Genomic DNA, 21,860 nt, shown 5'->3' on the forward strand with positions numbered 1-21,860 from the left:
CGTGTTATTATGTGATTAGCACTATATTTGGCATAAAATTAAATGCACACTAAACGTGTTGAGCGCTCGACATTGAAGCAGTCTAGGTCGTCGGATTGACATGATTTGATGGCCGAGATTAATTGGATCTGTCCCTTTGGGTCTTTTTATATTGATATAGATACTTTATTGTGTTCAATGTCATCAATCTTGACAGACGTGATTTTAGGATGGACAAATAAATCCTTATAAAAGTAAAAAATTAACAACATATTTAAAAAATTATGACCAACAATAGTTTGACCTCCGTGGCACTGGAGCACGCCATAGCACAATGGAGATGAAATTATTGGTGAAACATTCTACCAAGATTCACATAAAAAATTCCATAAGCATATATAATACTCTCTTTGTTTTATAGTGTAGTGCTGACATTTTTTTTCAATAGTCAAACTTTGCAAAGTTTAATGGTGTTTATAGAGAAAACTATCTACATTTAGAATATCAAATGCATATCATCATATACATCATGCATGGGATATATTTTCATAATGTACATGTTTGATATTCTAGATGTAAACAATTTTCTCTATAAACTTGGTCAAAGTTTACTGAGATTAACTTTTCAAGAAATCTATATGCACTACATTATGAAAGAGGGAGTATATACACTTGTTGCCTTGAAAAGATAAATTTTATACATACTCCCTCCGTCTCATAATATAAGACAATTTTTCATACTACACTAGTGTTAAAAAAACGTTTTATATTATGAAACGGAGGGAGTACATGTTAGAGAGCAAACGGATCGTAGAGGGCAAGGAAAAAACTTCAACGATAAAGCATGTAAACTTCCTTCGTTCTGAAACAGTCTCTTACTAATATCTGATTCTTTTTTCTCCTTCTGAACCAAGCCTCACAAACTGTATATACTTCAACAGGTTCAATCTGACACACATACACATATGTTATTACCCTGTATAAACCAAAAACAAAAACAAGCCCGAAAGGCTTTACAGGTGGACAAATTTCCTTCGTTCTGAACGAGCCCTTTACCAATAGTACCTGAATTTTTCTTTTTCTTTGTTTAGCTAAACCTTACTTCCGAATATCATACAGCATATACCACTGATGATTCCACACTGAGCTTGAGCTGTATGTACATACATAGCTTTATGAGATATACGTAGTTTTCACGATCCTCTTGCGTTGGCCTGCCCAGCCAGCCGGAAAAGACGTCGGACACTCCCTGACTATTTTTTAATGGTACAGTTGAGGTCCTTGGTGATGGCCGACATGCAGCTGGAGCTCCTGGCGAGGCCACCGGCATTCGCGCCGTCCCTGGGGCTGTTGGACTTGCCCCTCTTCCTGAAGATCTCCCTCATGGCCTCCGTCTGCATGAGCACCGGGTTGGCGCGCCCCAGCCGGTTGAACCGCCCGCACACGGCGATGTGCGCGGCCAGCGCCTCCTCCGTGGTGCTCCGGCTCCTGTCCGCCTCGTCGGTCACCGCCGCCGCGCAGAGCCCGCACACCCACCGCCCGCAGTACCGCTCCCGCACGCGCCGCACGTACTCGGCCGAGCACTCCTCCGTCATGCCGCAGCACTCGCAGCGCGCGTCGTCCACCTGCTCCGACACAGCCGGCAGCCTGGCCGCCGCGTCCAGCACGGCCGCCTTCTTGGTGAATTCCAGGGCCAGGTCGGACATGGCGCGCTGGAGCCCCTCCATCGAGATCCTCCGCGGCTTCTGCTGCTGCCTCGGCCGCCCCATCGGCACCGCCTCCGCCGCCGCCACCGCCGCGTCACCATTAGGCGCCATCGATCGATCTAGCTACCCTCGATGCAAGAAGCCAACCACAAACTAACTGGAAAGCTCTGGCTGATTATCAAAGCAGCTGACGTCTAGCAGCTAGCAGCTAGTGAACTCTGATCGGTTGCAAGTGTGAGTTGAATATCAATGTGAAGGAGGAGCCGAGCTTTATATACCGTCGAGGGGTAGGGTACGCATGCATCCACCTCGCCGCTCACGGAGCGGCGCGGATACGTGTGGAGAGGGCGAGTCGGTAGCTAGTCTCTGCTCGTGACATTCATAATTAAGAAGGCGAGAGAGATCACTTGGAAGCTGTACATCTCTCAACATTCATATGGCTACGATTAGCTAACGGTTACTTGGTTCAGCTAGTGCTGAGCTATACAGGGCCTCAACGTCTCATGCTCGTGACCCGTGACCGAGATCTTAATGTAGCTTGGGAAGGTGGCAGCTACCTCATCAACCTGCTCGAATTTTCTTATCCACGAGTAATAGTAGTAGCAGCAAGCTAGCTAGTACTAGTGTTTGCGATACGCGTAAATCATAATTTGAAGGATTACCGAAAGTGGCTTTCGCCCCGCTTTACATATAAAGCAACACTCGAACAAAGTATACGGCGGAACGATATAAGATGGTGAAGTAGCCCTTATACAACACCGATCCCAGAATAACCAGATCTCATAAGACTATGCTACCAGAAGAGAACATTGAAACAACTGAGTACACCGTCACGCTACGCCCTAAAACATTCAAGCTCCGCGACAACACAATCAGAAGGAAGAATAGCGCTAATTACCGCCATTGTCGAGATAGGCCCGTTATTTATGCATGCATGGTCTCAACTTGCAGTGGTGCCATTGCTTCTATATTTTTCTCTCTCCAAACTGTTGAAAATCGCAGGCTGGTTACTTGTCCTCTTTCTTGTACATAAATTCTTTGGCAAAGCTTTTGCGTTGTTTTTTTTCTCAAGAAAACTTACGATCTGTTTATCAACTACTGTATTAAGGTGGTACAAAAACATCAAAAGTAAAAAAAAAAAGCATTCAGGTCCGTAGACCACCTAATGCCAACTACAAGCACTGGAGCGAGCCGAATGCGCGCCAACGTCATCGCCCCTTCCTTATCGGAGCCGGATAAACTCTGGTGTAGTAGACAGTCAGAAAAGTTCCCATAGGACAAACGCACCACAACAACAACCTCCACCGATGAAGAGAAGTGTAGATCAGAAAAGTCCAACCTGCAGACACATGAACATGGACGAACGAAGATCGGATCCACCGAAGACAAAATGTCGAGCGAATCCTATGAGATCTGCCGGAGACACACCTCCACATGCCCTCGGATAATGCTAGCAGCACCACCGCGACAGGGTAGCCAGGAAGAAGCTTATTCGATCTTCAGGAAGTCACCGCCGCCTCGTCTTTCTAAGCATGTCACAAACCTAACAAAATTAAAAAAACAGGGAAAACCCTAGCTGGGCGCCCTTGTGTCTCACGACAAGGATCGGGATCCATTGTGCTTCCATGGTTCTAAGACCAAAAGAGATGAGGCGGGCCATTAGCGGCGCCAGCAAGAAGCAGGGGAAACCCTAGCTAAGCACCCTTGTGTCCCCCGAGCTAACGGGTACGAAGCAAGACGTGTTGTGTGTGGCTTTTGCCTTGTTTTAGAAAGAGAAATAATGTCTGACAATGCCGACACAGGGAAACACGTTGCAGGCACTCAAAATGGCTAATATTCATTAGTTATGAAGAAAATATAACTAGTTGATTGCGCTATTTTTAGAATGCATGAAAAAGAAATAACAACTCATGGCCTAAGACAGTTTTTTTTCGAGACGCTGGTAGAAACTCTACCTTTTCATTAAGAAAAGGAGAAAACGAACGAGACCAGAGGGGCGAGCACCCTCGGGCATATTTTTATAGAAAGACGAGAAACACGGTTGAAATATCTGACCCTGAGGGAATCAAACCCGGCTGCCCTGGAATCGCAAGACAGCGTCATTACCACTGAGCTAGCACGCAGTTCTCTCATTAAGAAAAGGAGAATTGCCGGTTTACAAGGAAAACCGACCGAAAACCAATATATTTGTGACAAGCCACACACCCGCCCCGAGGCTGCGCACCAACCGAGTCTACGACATCACCACCTTGGTGACAATATATGACACCCTACCACCCAACACCCGGTTCCAGGAGCCGCCGCTCCGACGTCCACACCGACCCCGAGGCTGCGCACCAGCCAAATGGATGTCTCTATCGCCCTACCGACCAAAGCAACACCCTCATGTAGGTCTCCGAAGTCGCCGCTCTGACTTTAACACCGGCCTCGAGGCCGCAAACCATCATAACTGATGGCATTGCCGCCCAAGCGACCAAAGCCAACACCACACTTAGGAGATTTATGGAGTCACCGTCCGACCTTCACTCTAGTCCCGAGACTGCACACTCGCCAAGCCAACGGTGAAGCTAAGAAAGCCGCGGGAGCCACCACCAACTGACGAGAGATCGGACCTCCAAGGCATCACCCCCAAGGGGGAAACGACGTGGACCGCCGTCTACGCCTTCTTCGACCAAGGCCTAAGACAGTTGCACATGATTTGTGCATATAGTTAGCAGATTGACTTGCTCGAATTTTCTCGGCCACGAGTAATGAATAATGCACTTGCAAAAAAGAGAGTAATGAATAATGATAGTGGAGTGGTACTAACCCTGCTTCCACAAAATCAATTACTGAATTTGCAAGAGAACACCATCCATGCATGGTCGCAACTTGCAATCAATTACGGAAATGGCGGCGCTGGTCGTTGAACTGGCACTCAAAATTGTCAACACACACACACACACACAACGTTGTTTGTAATAATAACTGCCAGCGATCCCCCACGTACAGCAGATCAGAAACAAATGCCGGTTCAAGTAGAAAGACAGTTGTATCGGCCAAGAGCCAAGAGTACGTATATGACCATTTCTCTCTTTGTATCTTAAACAAGTAGTGGAGTGAGCATGTCCTTGACGACAAAAACAAAGATTTGCAGAAACCAAAATGAAATTTCTTCAGAGTCAGAGCAAAGAAAACGATCGATCACGGGTACTGTGGTGTGACTGTACCGCATGCCGCCGCACTGTGCGCGACGATATCCACAGACCTGCCCAGCCGCTCCAGGCCAAGCAAAGCGGGTAAGTACGTAGTACGTACCGACGTGCCGTGCGTTGCATGAAAAAAAAAAGGGGAAACGAGGAGCGCGCGGTCACGAGAGGCTCGGTCCGACCAAGGAGATGTGCGTGCGTGCATGGCTCTTTTTCGTTGCACTTGGACTCCCCGCTCCCGCGCGTCTCGCTCCGACAGCTACCCCTCGTCATTGGGTTTTGCGGCTGTGTGATTGCGCGCGCGCTTTCTCTCTAGCTGCTAAGGCTGTATCATAATGTAGGTGATATCATGCATATCAACTAAGCAATTTTAATGAAGTGACACAGAATTAAATAAAGAAAGAGAGGCTTGAGTATCATATCATGATACCGTATCATATTAAATTATGTGCTACTTTTGTGTCATGCATGACAATAAATAGTGTTATATGATACTAACATATGATATTATGCATTAGAGATGTAGTATTACAGACTAGTATCATATGCATGATACTAGTATATGATACTCCTCATTACAATTAGCAATCAGCCTAAGGGCATCTAAAATGATTTGCGGCTGTGTGATTGCGCGCGCGCTTTCTCTTTGGCTAAGGGCATCTAAAATGATTGATTAGATGGTCTTATTTTAGAGTAACTTTAATGGACTGACCCAAATGGATAACGTATTTGTTTTTTTTGTTTGGGTCGACTGTCCACCCGGCGTCCGCTCAATTTTGTATTTGGGTCGGCATTGCGCCCAACGCGCCGACCCATTTTATGTCCGCATTCAATTTTTTTTTAAACGCCCGCGACCGATTATTCCAACGGTCATGTCTCATGCCGGCATCATGTCAGCACCGGCATACAATACCGACTTCAGAAAATATCGCCACAGTTCATGTTGGCGCACTCGCCAGCCGGCCGGCACACATGCGAACACACAAAAAAGGGGGTGAGACTTAAGTTCGACCACGTCGTGGTCATGCCTGCATACAAAAAAGATGGCGCTCGTCGTCATAGATCACTCGTCATCGAACTTGAGCATGTCGGTCTGCATCTTCTCGAACCACGGCCTCTTCCTTGGCGACACGGTGTTGAGATCCATCTTCATGATCTTTACCCCGGTCATCATGCTCGCGAGAGCCACTTCTTTCGCCTTGGTCTTGGCGTTAGCGGTCTCGATCTCTAGCATCTTATCTTGCTTCTCCGCTTCTAGCTGAAACATCTTGGCTTGCTTGTCGGCGTCCAGCTCAAGCCTCCTTCTTTGGATCTCCATGAAAGCGTCCATTTGCTCCGCCTTGAAACGTCGGCGCTCCTCCTCCCTTGAGTCCTTCTTATTCATCATGCCGTCCACGCTTGCGATCAAGGCGTTGGTGGTCGCGTCTCGCTTGTCCTCCTTTTGGAGTTGGTCTTCCCCTGTGGCCGTGCCGGCTCGACCTCCCCAACATCCTCCACGGCTTTCTTCCCCCCACGCGACTTGAGTGCGGCATATTGCGTCTTGAACTTCTTCTCGTCCTTGATGACCCGATAGCAATGGAAGAGGTTGAAGCACTTACCATTGTGTTGAACCTTGAATGCCTCCAAAGCTTGAAATCCCTACAAAATGTTTCCATGCAAGCATATGGGCAAGTGATATGCAAATGAACACGCAAAGGATGAACTTGATGACACAAAAGAGGGCGGCTTGCTAGCATACCATGTCTTGCATGTTGATGCCGCTCACGGGGCGGGCCTTGACGCTCTCAAGAGTAGTGCAAAACTTGTTACACTCTTGTTGGATCACCCTCCACCGCTTGAAAATGGAGACCCACCCGCGCGTGCTCACAAATTAGTAAGGCGGAAACTTCTTGCGCTCATGAAACTCTCGGTGAACACGAATTCAAAAGGTTGAATGCTTTTGCTCGGCGCCCATCTTGGGGTCTTGTCTAATGTCTCGCCAACACTCACAAAGAAGCTTGTCCTCGGCCGCCGTGTACGCCTTCGTGCGCTTGCTCTTTGATACGTCTCCAACGTATCTACTTTTCCAAACACTTTTGCCCTTGTTTTGGACTCTAGCTTGTATGATTTGAATGGAACTAACCCGGACTAACGCTGTTTTCAGCAGAATTGTCATGATGTTGTTTTATGTGCAGAAAACAAAAGTTCTCGGAATGACCTGAAACTCCACGGGATATCTTACAATAAATAATAAAAATTCCTCGCCAAAGATGAAGACCAGGGGGCCCACACCCTTCTCACGAGGGTGGGCCCCCCCCTAGGGCGCGCGCCCCTACCTCGTGGGCCCCTGGATGTTGGGGAACGTAGTAATTTCAAAAAATTTCCTACGCACACGCAAGATTATGGTGATGCATAGCAACGAGAGGGGAGAGTGTGATCTACGTACCCTTGTAGACCGACAGCGGAAGCGTTAGCACAACGCGGTTGATGTAGTCGTACGTCTTCACGGCCCGACCGATCAAGCACCGAAACTACGGCACCTCCGAGTTCTAGCACACGTTTAGCTCGATGACGATCCCCGGACTCCGATCCAGCAAAGTGTCGGGGAAGAGTTCCGTTAGCACGACGGCGTGGTGACGATCTTGATGTACTACCGTCGCAGGGCTTCGCCTAAGCACCGCTACAATATTATCAAGGATTATGGTGGAAGGGGGCACCGCACACGGCTAAGAATATGATCACGTGGATCAACTTGTGTCTAGAGGTGCCCCCGTGCCCCCGTATATAAAGGAGTAAGGGAGGAGGAGGCCGACCCTAGGAGGGGGCGCGCCAAGTGTGGAGTCCTACTAGGACTCCCTAGTCCTAGTAGGATTCCACCTCCCATATGGAATAGGAAAAGAGGAAGGGAAAAGGAGAAGGAAGGAAGGGGGCGCCCCCCTTCCCTAGTCCAATTCGGACCAGACCAAGGGGAGGGGTGCGGCCACCCTTGAGGCCCTTTTTCTTCTTTCCCTTATGGCCCAATAAGGCCCAATACGTATTCCCGTAACTCTCCGGTACTCCGAAAAATACCTGAATCACTCAGAACCTTTCCGATGTCCGAATATAGTCGTCCAATATATCGATCTTTACGTCTCGACCATTTCGAGACTCCTTGTCATGTCCCCGATCTCATCCGGGACTCCGAACTCCTTCGGTACATCAAAACTCATAAACTCATAATATAAATGTCATTGAAACCTTAAGCGTGCGGACCCTACGGGTTCGAGAACAATGTAGACATGACCGAGACACGTCTCCAGTCAATAACCAATAGCGGAACCTGGATGCTCATATTGGCTCCCACATATTCTACGAAGATCTTTATCGGTCAGACCGCATAACAACATACGTTGTTCCCTTTGTCATCGGTATGTTACTTGCCCGAGATTCGATCGTCGGTATCTTAATACCTAGTTCAATCTCGTTACCGGCAAGTCTCTTTACTCGTTCCGTAATACATCATCTCACAACTAACTCATTATTTGCAATGCTTGCAAGGCTTATGTGATGTGCATTACCGAGAGGGCCCAGAGATACCTCTCCGACAATCGGAGTGACAAATCCTAATCTTGAAATACGCCAACCCAACATGTACCTTTGGAGACACCTGTAGAGCTCCTTTATAATCACCCAGTTACATTGTGACGTTTGGTAGCACACAAAGTGTTCCTCCGGCAAACGGGAGTTGCATAATCTCATAGTCATAGGAACATGTATAAGTCATGAAGAAAGCAATAGCAACATACTAAACGATCGGGTGCTAAGCTAATGGAATGGGTCATGTCAATCACATCATTCTCCTAATGATGTGATCCCGTTAATCAAATAAAAACTCTTTTGTTTATGGTTAGGAAACATAACCATCTTCGATTAACGAGCTAGTCAAGTAGAGGCATACTAGTGACACTCTGTTTGTCCATGGATTCACACATGTATTATGTTTCCGGTTAATACAATTCTAGCATGAATAATAAAAATTTATCATGATATAAGGAAATAAATAATAACTTTATTATTGCCTCTAGGGCATATTTCCTTCAGTCTCCCACTTGCACTAGAGTCAATAATCTAGTTCACATCGCCATGTGATTCAACACTAAGAGTTCACATCACCATGTGATTAACCCCCATAGTTCACATCGTCATGTGACCTATACCCAAAGGGTTTACTAGAGTCAATAATCTAGTTCACATCATTTATGTGATTAACACCCAAAGAGTACTAAGGTGTGATCATGTTTTGCTTGTGAGATAATTTTAGTCAACGGGTCTGTCACATACAGATCCGTAAGTATTTTGCGAATTCTATGTCTACAATGCTCTGCACGGAGCTACTCTAGCTAATTGCTCCCACTTTCAATATGTATCTAGATCGAGACTTAGAGTCATCCAGATCTGTGTCAAAACTTGCATCGACGTAACTTTTTACGACAAACCTTTTGTCACCTCCATAATCAAGAAATATTTCCTTATTCCACTAAGGATAATTTTGACCAATGTCCAGTGATCTACTCTTAGATCACTATTGTACTCCCTTGCTTAACACATTGTAGGGTATACAATAGATCTGGTACACATCATGGCATACTTTATAGAACCTATGGCTGAGGCATAGGGAATGACTTTCATTCTCTTTCTATCTTCTGCCGTGGTCGGGCTTTGAGTCTTACTCAATTTCATACCTTGTAACACAGCCAAGAAATCTTTCTTTGACTGTTCCATTTTTGAACTACTTCAAAATATTGTCAAGGTATGTACTCATTTAAAAAACTTATCAAGCGTCTTGATCTATCTCTATAGATTTTGATGCTTAACATGTAAGCAGCTTCACCGAGGTCTTTCTTTGAAAAACTTCTTTAAAAACACTCCTTTATGCTTTGCAGAATAATTCTACATTATTTCCGATCAACAATATGTCATATATACTTATCAGAAATGTTGTAGTGCTCCCACTCACTTTCTTGTAAATACAGGCTTCACCGCAAGTCTGTATAAAACTATATGCTTTGATCATACTATCAAAGTGTTTATTCCAACTCCGAGAGGCTTGCACCAGTCCATAAATGGATCGCTGGAGCTTGCACATTTTGTTAGCACCTTTAGGATTGACAAAACCTTCTGGTTGTATCATATACAACTCTTCTTTAATAAATCCATTAAGGAATGCAGTTTTGTTTATCCATTTGCTGGATTTTATAAAATGCGTCAATTGCTAACATGATTCGGACAGACTTAAGCATAGATACGAGTGAGAAACTCTCATCATAGTCAACACCTTGAATTTGTCGAAAACCTTTTTGCGACAATTCTAGCTTTGTAGATAATAACACTACTATCAGCGTCCATCTTCCTCTTGAAGATCCATTTAATCTCAATGGCTCACCGATCATTGGGCAAGTCAATTAAAGTCCATACTTTGTTCTCATACATGGATCTCATCTCAGATTTCATGGCCTCAAGCCATTTCGCGGAATCTAGGCTCATCATCGCTTCCTCATAGTTCGCAAGTTCGTCATGGTCTAGTAACATGACTTCCAGAACAGGATTACCGTACCACTTTGGTGCGGATCTCACTCCTGGTTTACCTACGAGATTCGGTATTAACTTGATCTGAAGTTACATGATCATCATCATTAGTCTTCCTCACTAATTGGTGTAGTAGTCACAGGAACAGATTTCTTGTGATGAACTACTTTTCAATAAGGAAGAAGGTACAATTACCTTATCAAGTTCTACTTTCCTCCCACTCACTTCTTTCAAGAGAAACTCCTTCTCTAGAAAGGATCCATTCTAAGCAACGAATATCTTGCCTTCGGATCTGTGATAGAAGGTGTACCCAACTGTCTCCTTTGGGTATCCTATGAAGACACATTTCTCCGATTTGGATTTGTGCTTATCAGGATGAAACTTGTTTCACATAAGCATCACAACCCCAAATTTTAAGAAACGACAACTTTGGTTTCTTGTCAAACCACAGTTCATACGGTGTCATCTCAACGGATTTAGATGGTGCCCTATTTAACGTGAATGCAGTTGTCTCTAATGCATAACCCCAAAACGATAGTGGTAGATCGGTAAGAGACATCATAGATCGCACCATATCTAATAAAGTACGGTTATGACGTTCGGACACACCATTATACTGTGGTGTTCCAGGTGGCGTGAGTAGTGAAACTATTTCACATTGTTTTTAACTGAAGGCCAAATTCGTAACTAAAATACTCTTCTCTACGATCAGATCATAGAAACTTTATTTTCTTGTTACGATGATTTTCCACTTCACTCTGAAATTCTTTGAACTTTTCAAATGTTTCAGACTTATGTTTCATCAAGTAGATATACTCATATCTACTCAAATCATCTGTGAAGATTAGAAAATAATGATACCTGTCGCGAGCCTCAATATTCATCGGACCACATACATCATTATGTATGATTTCCAACAAATCTATTGCTCGCTCCATTGTTCCGAAGAACGGAGTCTTAGTCATCTTGCCCATGAGGCATGGTTCGCAAGCATCAACTGATTCATAATCAAGTGATTCCAAAAGCCCACCAGCATGGAGTTCCTTCATGCGCTTTACACCAATATGACCTAAATGTCAGTGCCACAAATAAGTTGCACTATCATTATTAACTTTGCATCTTTTGGTTTCAATATTATGATTATGTGTATCACTATGATCGAGATCCAACGAACTATATTCATTGGGTGTGTAACCATATAAGGTTTTATTCATGTAAACAGAACAACAATTTATTCTCTTACTTAAATGAATAACCGTATTACAATAAACATGATCAAATCATATTCATGCTCAACGCAAACACCAAATAACACTTATTTAGGTTCAACACTAATCCCGAATTTATAGGGAGTGTGCGATGATAATCATATCAATCTTTGAACCTCTTCCAACACACATCGTCACTTCACCCTTAACTAGTCTCTGTTTATTCTGCAACTCCCGTTTCGAGTTACTAATCTTAGCAACTGAACTAGTATCAAATACTGAGGGGTTGCTATAAACACTAGTAAAGCATACATCAATAACATGTATATCAAATATACTTATGTTCACCTTGCCATCCTTCTTATCCTCCAAATACTTGGGGCAGTTCCGCTTCCAGTGACCAGTCTGCTTGCAGTAGAAGCACTCAGTTTCAGGCTTAGGTCCAGGTTTGGGTTTCTTCTCTTGAGTAGGAACTTGCTTGCTGTTCTTTTTGAAGTTTCCCTTCTTCTTCCCTTTGCCCTTTTTCTTGAAACTAGTGGTCTTATTGACCATCAACACTTGATGCTCCTTCTTGATTTCTACCTCCGCAGCTTTCAGCATTGCGAAGAGCTTGGGAATAGTCTTATTCATCCCTTGCATATTATAGTTCATCACGAAGCTCTTGTAGCTTGGTGGCAGTGATTGGAGAATTCTATCAATGACGCAATCATCTGGAAGATTAACTCCCAATTGAATCAAGTGATTATTATACCCAAACATTTTGAGTATATGCTCACTGACAGAACTGTTCTCCTCCATCTTGCAGCTATAGAACTTATTGAAGACTTCATATCTCTCGATCCGGGCATTTGCTTGAAATATTAACTTCAACTCCTGGAACATCTCATATGCTCCATGACGTTCAAAACGTCGTTGAAGTCCCGATTCTAAGCCGTAAAGCATGGCACACTGAACTATCGAGTAGTCATCAGCTTTGCTCTGCCAGACGTTCATAACATCTGGTGTTGCTCCAGCAGTAGGCCTGGCACCCAGCGGTGCTTCCAGGACGTAATTCTTCTGTGCAGCAATGAGGATAATCCTCAAGTTACGGACCCAGTCCGTGTAATTGCTACCATCATCTTTCAACTTTGCTTTCTCAAGGAACGCATTAAAATTCAACGGAACAACAGCACGGGCCATCTATCTACAATCAAACATAAACAAGCAAGATACTATCAGGTACTAAGTTCATGATAAATTTAGGTTCAATTAATCATATTACTAAAGAACTCCCAGTTAGATAGACATCCCTCTAATCCTCTAAGTGATTACGTGATCCAAATCAACTAAACCATGTCCGATCATCACGTGAGATGGAGTAGTTTCGTTGGTGAACATCGCTATGTTGATCATATCTACTATATGATTCACGCTCGACCTTTCGGTCTCCGTGTTCCGAAGCCATATCTGTATATGCTTGGCTCATCAAGTATAACCTGAGTATTCTGCGTGTGCAACTGTTTTGCACCCGTTGTATTTGAACATAGAGCCTATCACACCCGATCATCACGTGGTGTCTCAGCACGAAGAACTTTTGCAACGGTGCATACTCAGGGAGAACACTTCTTGATAATTAGTGAGAGATCATCTTAAAATGCTACCGTCAATCAAAGCAAAATAAGATGCATAAAAGATAAACATCACATGCAATCAATATAAGTGATATGATATGGCCATCATCATCTTGTGCTTGTGATCTCCATCTTCGAAGCACCGTCATGATCACCATCGTCACCGGCGCGACACCTTGATCACCATCGTAGCATCGTTGTCGTCTCGCCAATCTTATGCTTCCACGACTATCGCTACCGCTTAGTGATAAAGTAAAGCATTACAGCGCAATTGCATTGCATACAATAAAGCGACAACCATATGGCTCCTGCCAGTTACCGATAACTTGGTTACAAAACATGATCATCTCATACAATAAAATTTAGCATCATGTCTTGACCATATCACATCACAACATACCCTGCAAAAACAAGTTAGACGTCCTCTACTTTGTTGTTGCAAGTTTTACGTGGCTGCTACGGGCTTAAGCAAGAACCAATCTTACCTACGCATCAAAACTACAATGATAGTTTGTCAAGTTGGTGTTGTTTTAACCTTCGCAAGGACCGGGCGTAGCCACACTCGGTTCAACTAAAGTTGGAGAAACTGTCACCCGCTAGCCACCTTTGTGCAAAGCACGTCGGGAGAACCAGTCTCGCGTAAGCGTACGCGTAATGTCGGTCTGGGCCACTTCGTCCAACAATACCGCCGAACCAAAGTATGACATGCTGGTAAGCAGTATGAATTATATCGCCCACAACTCACTTGTATTCTACTCGTGCATATAACATCAACACATAAAACCTAGGCTCGGATGCCACTGTTGGGGAACGTACTAATTTCAAAAAAATTCCTACGCACACGCAAGATCATGGTGTTGCATAGCAACGAGAGGGGAGAGTGTGATCTACATACCCTTGTAGACCGACAGCGGAAATGTTAGCACAACGCGGTTGATGTAGTCGTACGTCTTCACGGCCCGACCGATCAAGCACCGAAACTACGGCACCTCCGAGTTCTAGCACACGTTCAGCTCGATGACGATCCCCGGACTCCGATCCAGCAAAGTGTCGGGGAAGAGTTCCGTTAGCACGACGGCGTGGTGACGATCTTGATGTACTACCGTCGCAGGGCTTCGCCTAAGCACCGCTACAATATTATCGAGGATTATGGTGGAAGGGGGCACCGCACACGGCTAAGAATATGATCACGTGGATCAACTTGTGTCTAGAGGTGCCCCCCTGCCCCCGTATATAAAGGAGCAAGGGAGGAGGAGGCCGGCCCTAAGAGGGGGCGCGCCAAGTGTGGAGTCCTACTAGGACTCCCTAGTCCTAGTAGGATTCCACCTCCCATATGGAATAGGAAAAGAGGAAGGGAAAAGGAGAAGGAAGGAAGGGGGCGCCCCCCTTCCCTAGTCCAATTCGGACCAGACCAAGGGGAGGGGTGCGGCCACCCTTGAGGCCCTTTTTCTTCTTTCTCGTATGGCCCAATAAGGCCCAATACGTATTCCCGTAACTCTCCGGTACTCCGAAAAATACCCGAATCACTCGGAACCTTTCCGATGTCCAAATATAGTCGTCCAATATATCAATCTTTACGTCTCGACCATTTCGAGACTCCTCGTCATGTCCCCGATCTCATCCGGGACTCCGAACTCCTTCGGTACATCAAAACTCATAAACTCATAATATAACTGTCATTGAAACCTTAAGCGTGCGGACCCTACGGGATCGAAAACAATGTAGACATGACCGAGACACGTCTCCAGTCAATAACCAATAGCGGAACCTGGATGCTCATATTGGCTCCCACATATTCTACAAAGATCTTTATCGGTCAGACCGTATAACAACATACGTTGTTCCCTTTGTCATCGGTATGTTACTTGCCCGAGATTCGATCGTCGGTATCTTAATACCTAGTTCAATCTCGTTACCGGCAAGTCTCTTTACTCGTTCCGTAATACATCATCTCACAACTAACTCATTAGTTGCAATGCTTGCAAGGCTTATGTGATGTGCATTACCGAGAGGGCCCAGAGATACCTCTCCGACAATCGGAGTGACAAATCCTAATCTCGAAATACGCCAACCCAACATTTACCTTTGGAGACACCTGTAGAGCTCCTTTATAATCACTCAGTTACGTTGTGACGTTTGGTAGCACACAAAGTGTTCCTCCGGCAAACGGGAGTTGCATAATCTCATAGTCATAGGAACATGTATAAGTCATGAAGAAAGCAATAGCAACATACTAAACGATCGGGTGCTAAGCTAATGGAATGGGTCATGTCAATCACATCATTCTCCTAATGATGTGATCCCGTTAATCAAATAACAACTCTTTTGTTTATGGTTAGGAAACATAACCATCTTCGATTAACGAGCTAGTCAAGTAGAGGCATACTAGTGACACTCTGTTTGTCTATGTATTCACACATGTATTATGTTTCCGGTTAATACAATTCTAGCATGAATAATAAACATTTATCATGATATAAGGAAATAAATAATAACTTTATTATTACCTCTAGGGCATATTTCCTTCACTTGAGACCCCCCAACTCCAACTCCAACTCTATATAACTGCTTTCGGGAAGAAAAAAATAGGGGAGAATAAATCATCACGTTTTACGATACGGAGCCGCCGCCAAGCCCTAAAACCTCTCGGGAGGGCTGATCTGGAGTCCGTTCGGGGCTCCGGAGAGGGGGATTCGTTGCCGTCGTCATCATCAACCATCCTCCATCACCAATTTCATGATGCTCACCGCCGTGCGTAAGTAATTCCATCGTAGGCTTGCTGGACGGTGATGGGTTGGATGAGATTCACCATGTAATCGAGTTAGTTTTGTTAGAGTTTGATCCCTAGTATCCACTATGTTCTGAGATTGATGTTGCTATGACTTTGCTATGCTTAATGCTTGTCACTAGGGCCCGAATGTCATGATTTCAGATCTGAACCTATTATGTTTTCATCAATACATGAGAGTTCTAGATCCTATCTTGCAAGTCTATAGTCACCTATTATGTGTTATGATCCGTTAACCCCGAAGTGACAATAATCGGGATACTTACCGGTGATGACCGTAGTTTGAGGAGTTCATGTATTCACTATGTGCTAATGCTTTGTTCCGGTTCTCTATTAAAAGGAGGCCTTAATATCCCTTAGTTTCCATTAGGACCCCGCTGCCACGGGAGGGTAGGGCAAAAGATGTCATGCAAATTCTTTTCCATAAGCACGTATGACTATACTTGGAATACATGTCTACATTACATTGACGAATTGGAGCTAGTTCTGTGTCACCCTATGTTATGACTGTTACATGATGAACCGCATCCAGAATAATTATCCATCATTGATCCGATGCCTAGGAGCTTTCCATATACTGGTTTACGCTTATTTAATTTCCCGTTGCTATTATTACAATCACTACAAAATACCAAAAACATTACTTTGCTTTCGTTACTCTTTTGTTACCGTTACCATCACTATCATATTACTTTGCTACTAAACACTTTGCTGCAGATACTAAGTTTCCAGGTGTGGTTGAATTGACAACTAAGCTGCTAATACTTGAGAATATTCTTTGGCTCCCCTTGTGTCGAATCAATAAATTTGGGTTGAATACTCTACCCTCGAAAGGTGTTGCAATCCCCTATACTTGTGCGTTATCAAGACTAATTTCTGGCACCACTGCCGGGGAGCATAGCTCTATTCTTTGAGTCACTTGGGATTTATATCTGCTGGACACTATGAAGAACTTGAGAGATCCAAAAACTAAGATCTATCCCTCAACTACGAGGGGAGGTAAGGAACTGCCATCTAGCTCTGCACTTGATTCACCTTCTATTATGAGTAAGCTTGCGACACCAACACCTGCTTCTGCTATTCGTTCTGATATGTCGCATGTTATTGATGATGCTACTTCTGCTATGCATGATACTTATGATGAAACTACCTCTATGCCTGATACTACTATGCCACTTAGTGATTTTCTCGAGGAATGACTTGCTAGGGCTAGAGAGATTGAAAATATTGAATCTGATATGAAGATGAAAGTGATGATGAAGAATCACTTGTTATTCCTGAGGGTTATTTATTTGATCAAGATGCTTTCTTTAGCTATTTTAGCCTGCAAAGATAGATATGACTCAAAAGGTTATTAGCTAAATGGAATAAGCAATCTCCAAATGCTAGGATGAGACCTGACCCTGCTTTTGCTACTTCACCTATATGTGTTGCTGATAAGGATTATGAATTCTCTGTTGATCCTGATATAATTACTTTGGTTGAATCTAATCCTTTTCATGGTTATGAATCTGAAACTGTTGTAGCACATCTTACTAAATTAAATGATATAGCCACCCTGCTCACTAATGATGAGAGATCTTGCTACTTTTATATCCTTAAAATATTTCCGTTCTCATTAAAGGGTGATGCTAAGATATGGTTTAATTCTCTTGATCCTGGTTGTGTGCGTAGTCCCCAGGATATTATCTATTACTTCTCTGCTAAATATTTCCCTGCGCATAAGAAACAAGCTGCTTTAAAGGAAATATACAACTTTGTGCAAATTAAAGAAGAGAGTCTCCCACAAGCTTGGGGGAGGCTTCTCAAGTTACTTAATGCTTTGCCTGATTATCCTCTTAAAAATGAAATACTTGATATCTTTTATAATGGACAAACCGATGCTTCCAGAGATTACCTGGATAGTTGTGCTGGTTCTCTTTTCAGGGAAAGAACACCGGATGAAGTTGAAATCTTATTGAATAATATGTTGACAAATGAAAATAATTGGGCACCTCTTGAGCCAGCTCCTGCTCCAATTAATGATCCTATTACTAAACCAACTCCGAAGAAGAGAGGTGTTCTGTTTCTCAGTCCAGAGGTGTAACATCCCAAATTTTTTAATTTGGAATGTTATACATTAGATCATCATTGCATATCATATTTTATTGCTTTTCTGCTTGATCCTAGAAACTCTACGCAACTCAAGGACCCTCAAAGAGAGTTGGGGATTTCGTTATTTTCATATTTGAGTTTTTCACAAATTCTGAAAATAGGATCATTTGATTTTATTTATTTTATCTTCATTTATTTTTCCTATCAAAATATGGGAGAGGGAATAAAATGACTTTCCCAAAATAAAGAAATAATGAGGATTTAATAAAAAAATCAAATAAGATTTTATTTTGGTTTTATTTGCTATTTTATTTGAATTTAGGAAAAATGCACATTTTCAAAAATTGCATTTAGAGCCAAAAAAATGTTCATCCTGTTCTAAACATTTTATTTAGACGGGGAAAATTTGTTTTGGCATTTTTAGATTTTTATTTATTTTTCTAAATTTTTTAGGCGCAGCGAAATTGTTTAAAAAAACCCGCGCCCGACTGGGCCAAGGGACCAGCCGAGCGGGCCGGCCCAGCCAGCCGCCGCCGCCTCCAGCCAGATTGGGACCAGAGTCCCGATCGCCGCCGCTGCCGTGTCCAGGGAGGACACGCCTCCCGAAGTCGACCCCTCCCCCAAGTCGACCTCCCCCGCCCCTTTATAACCGCCGCCACCCCCCTGCAAACCCCACGCCGCCGCCGCCGCTGCCGCACGCCGCCTGCCGCCGCCGCCTCGCGCCGCCCGGAGCCGCCGCCCCGCCGCCTCGCGCCATCCGTCGCCCTGCCGGAGCCCCGCCGGAGAGCCGCCGCCGCCGCCAAGGTAGCCGCCCGCCGGTTTTTGAGAAAAGGCCGATTCGGTTTTTTTTAAAACCCTAGTTTTCGTTTTTTTAATAAATAGATCGGTTTTTTCCGGTTTATTTATTTAGCGAGCGCCTGATCGTCCATTCATTTTAACGAACGCGTTTTTCGTTTAGTTTCTGTTAACGAACGTTCGTTCGTTAACTGTTCGTTGTTTTTCTTTTTCTTGGATTAAATCCGCGGTTTTCTGATCGCGATCTCTGATCCAATGTTCGTTCTAGTTTAACTTTTCGCTCGTTTATCGGAATCAGGCGATTCAGGCGCCTGGAGTTTCATCTCAAAACCTTCTTTCCGTTTAACCAACTCAAACAAGTTTTTGCCAATGTAAAAATTGCCCTAGATCCAGAATAGTAAACGAAGCTTGTTTCTTTTGCCGTTTGTCTTCATTGCTTCGTTTGTTTTGATTCTTTTTGCCAACCGGAGTTCTTAAGTTGAACTTTCTGGTTAGATCTTTTGTTCGTGTTTTACCTGTGCATTAGTTGAGTACTTATTGTATGCTTGTTTGTTTGCGATAGAGTACCCAGAGTGCGCCGCTTGCTACTTCGAATCGCTAGGTTTCCCGGATCATCAGCAAGGCAAGTAACACTTTGATCATACCTCCTACTACCCAGTTTTATTGCATTAGTTCCAATCCTCACACATTGCATGATTAGGATCTAATTAAATTGTGGGTTTGGGAAGTAGTTGAGGTAGAACCTAGTACCTATTTATTATCAAACCTTTGGGAGTTACTCTTACGTTTGCTTATTATGCCATGCTATGCTAGTAGACGTGGATTGGGTGAGTGTATCCATGACAGATGTGAGATTGTTAATTAATGGTTTATTTAAGGTGGCAACCTAAACACACATCTGGGTGGATTGAGGCACCTGGGTATTCTAGCGATTGCCTGTTTTTTTTGGACCGCCACCCAGGCTCAAAGGGATCATGATATTATTCATACTAGAAACTTCTGTGTGCAGCCACAAGCTACTATGGGCTCTAGCATAGTTGACTAAGTCGTGCGAACTCTTACAGTGGTAGACTAGCAGATGTAGGAGATGTAGGTTGGTACGGTCTAGCCATTCGTAAGGTGCTAGCGCTTCTGAAAGACTATGTCTCGGTCATCCGTTTCTCAAACACCATGCAGTGCGAGAAAACCAACGAAGGAGATCGAGTCTTGTGGGGAAAAGTGCGCAAACCTCTGCAGAGTGTATAAAATAATCATGATTAGTCGTGTCCCCGGTTATGGACATCTTGAGTATCTAGTACCTGGATTATCATGTGAATCTCATCATGTTACTCTAAAGTTAATTGTTGGGTTTTTAATGATGATGCTTAAATGGGATTGAGAATGCTGTCAACCATTCTCAATGTTTAACAACTACCATGATTTTGGAGGATATGCTGAGAGCTTGCGCACTAGATTACGGATCTAGTTGGGACGAGAATTTGCCATATGCAGAGTTCTCTTACAACGACAGTTATCAATCCAGTTTGAAGATGGCCCCTTTTGAAGCCTTGTACGGAAGGAGGTGCAGGACCCCATTGTCTTGGGATGAAGTTGGAGACCGTCAGTTGTTTGGACCGGATCTGATTAAGGAATCTGAACAGAAAGTGAAATTGATTCGCGATAGGCTCAAGGTAGCCCAGTCCAGGCAAAAGAGCTATGCAGATTCAAAACGCAAGGAGACAGTTTACGGAGTCGGAGACCGGGTTTATCTTCGAGTATCTCCACTTCGAGGAGTTAAGCGCTTTGGAGTTAAGGGAAAGTTAGCGCCATGCTTTGTAGGACCATACAAGGTTTTGGAGCGTATGGGAGAAGTAGCGTACAAGTTGGAATTACTTGAAGGATTATCAGGAGTTCATGACGTGTTCCACGTTTCCCAGTTGAAGACGTGCCACTCAGAGATGGCTGATATACCGCTGAGAGATACAGTGCCGCTGGAAGCAATTCAATTGGACAGTGATTTGACCTATGAGGAGAAACCAGTCAAGATTCTTGAGTATGCCAGGCGAGTCACCCGCAGCAAGGTTATCAAGTTTTGCAAAGTTCAGTGGAACCACCACACGGAGGATGAAGCCACCTGGGAGCAAGAGGAAGAATTGCTGAAGGACCACCCTCATCTATTTTCTAGCCAACCCAAATCTCGAGGGAGAGATTCATCTTAAGGGGGGTAGGTTTGTAACATCCCAAATTTTTAATTTGGAATGTTATACATTAGATCATCATTGCATATCATTTTTATTGCTTTTCTGGTTGATCCTAGAAATTCTACGCAACTCAAGGACCCTCGGAGAGAGTTGGGGATTTCGTTATTTTCATATTTGAGTTTTTCCCAAATTTTGAAAATAGGATCATTTGATTTTATTTATTTTATCTTCATTTATTTCTGTTATCAAAATATGAGAGAGGGAATAAAATGACTTTCCAAAATAAAGAAATATTGAGGATTTAATAAAAAGTTCAAATAAGATTTTGGTTTTATTTGCTATTTTATTTGAATTTAGGAAAAATTGCACGTTTTCAAAAATTGCATTTAGAGCAAAAAAAGTTCATCCTGTTCTAAATATTTTATTTAGACGGGGAAATTTTGTTTTGGCATTTTTAGATTTTTATTTATTTTTCTAGATTTTTTTAGGTGCAGCGAAATTGTTTAAAAAAACCGCGCCCGACTGGGCCAAGGGCCCAGCCAAGCAGGCCGGCCCAGCCAGCCGCCGCCGCCTCCAGTCGGATCGGGACCGGAGTCCCGATCGCCGCCGCCGTGTCCGGGGAGGACACGCCTCCCGAGGCCGACCCCTCCCCCAAGTCGACCTCCCCCGCCCCTTTATAACCGCCGCCACCCGCCTGCAAACCCCATGCCGCCGCCGCCGCTGCCACACGCCGCCTGCCGCCGCCCCGTGCCGCCCGGAACCGCCGCC

At 44.1% G+C, this 21,860-nt stretch overlaps 1 protein-coding gene across 1 annotated transcript; it reads right to left on the reverse strand.

Annotated features, from left to right (window-relative positions):
- Window positions 1-821: 821 nt before the first annotated feature.
- Window positions 822-1,911, reverse strand: LOC125548085 (uncharacterized). The gene has a single exon (XM_048711766.2). It carries the CDS (start codon window positions 1,794-1,796, stop codon window positions 1,233-1,235), a length of 564 nt encoding a protein of 187 aa, XP_048567723.1. The 5' UTR covers window positions 1,797-1,911; the 3' UTR covers window positions 822-1,232.
- Window positions 1,912-21,860: the final 19,949 nt, after the last annotated feature.

The sequence above is a fragment of the Triticum urartu genome, chromosome 3A (assembly GCF_056163025.1).
Source record: "Triticum urartu cultivar PI428250 chromosome 3A, HENAU_Tu73, whole genome shotgun sequence".
Classification (NCBI taxonomy): Eukaryota; Viridiplantae; Streptophyta; class Magnoliopsida; order Poales; family Poaceae; genus Triticum; species Triticum urartu.

Excerpts from the sequence above, each read along its gene's own strand:
- LOC125548085 (XM_048711766.2), bottom strand. The coding sequence starts at position 1,796 with ATGGCGCCTAATGGTGACGCGGCGGTGGCGGCGGCGGAGGCGGTGCCG.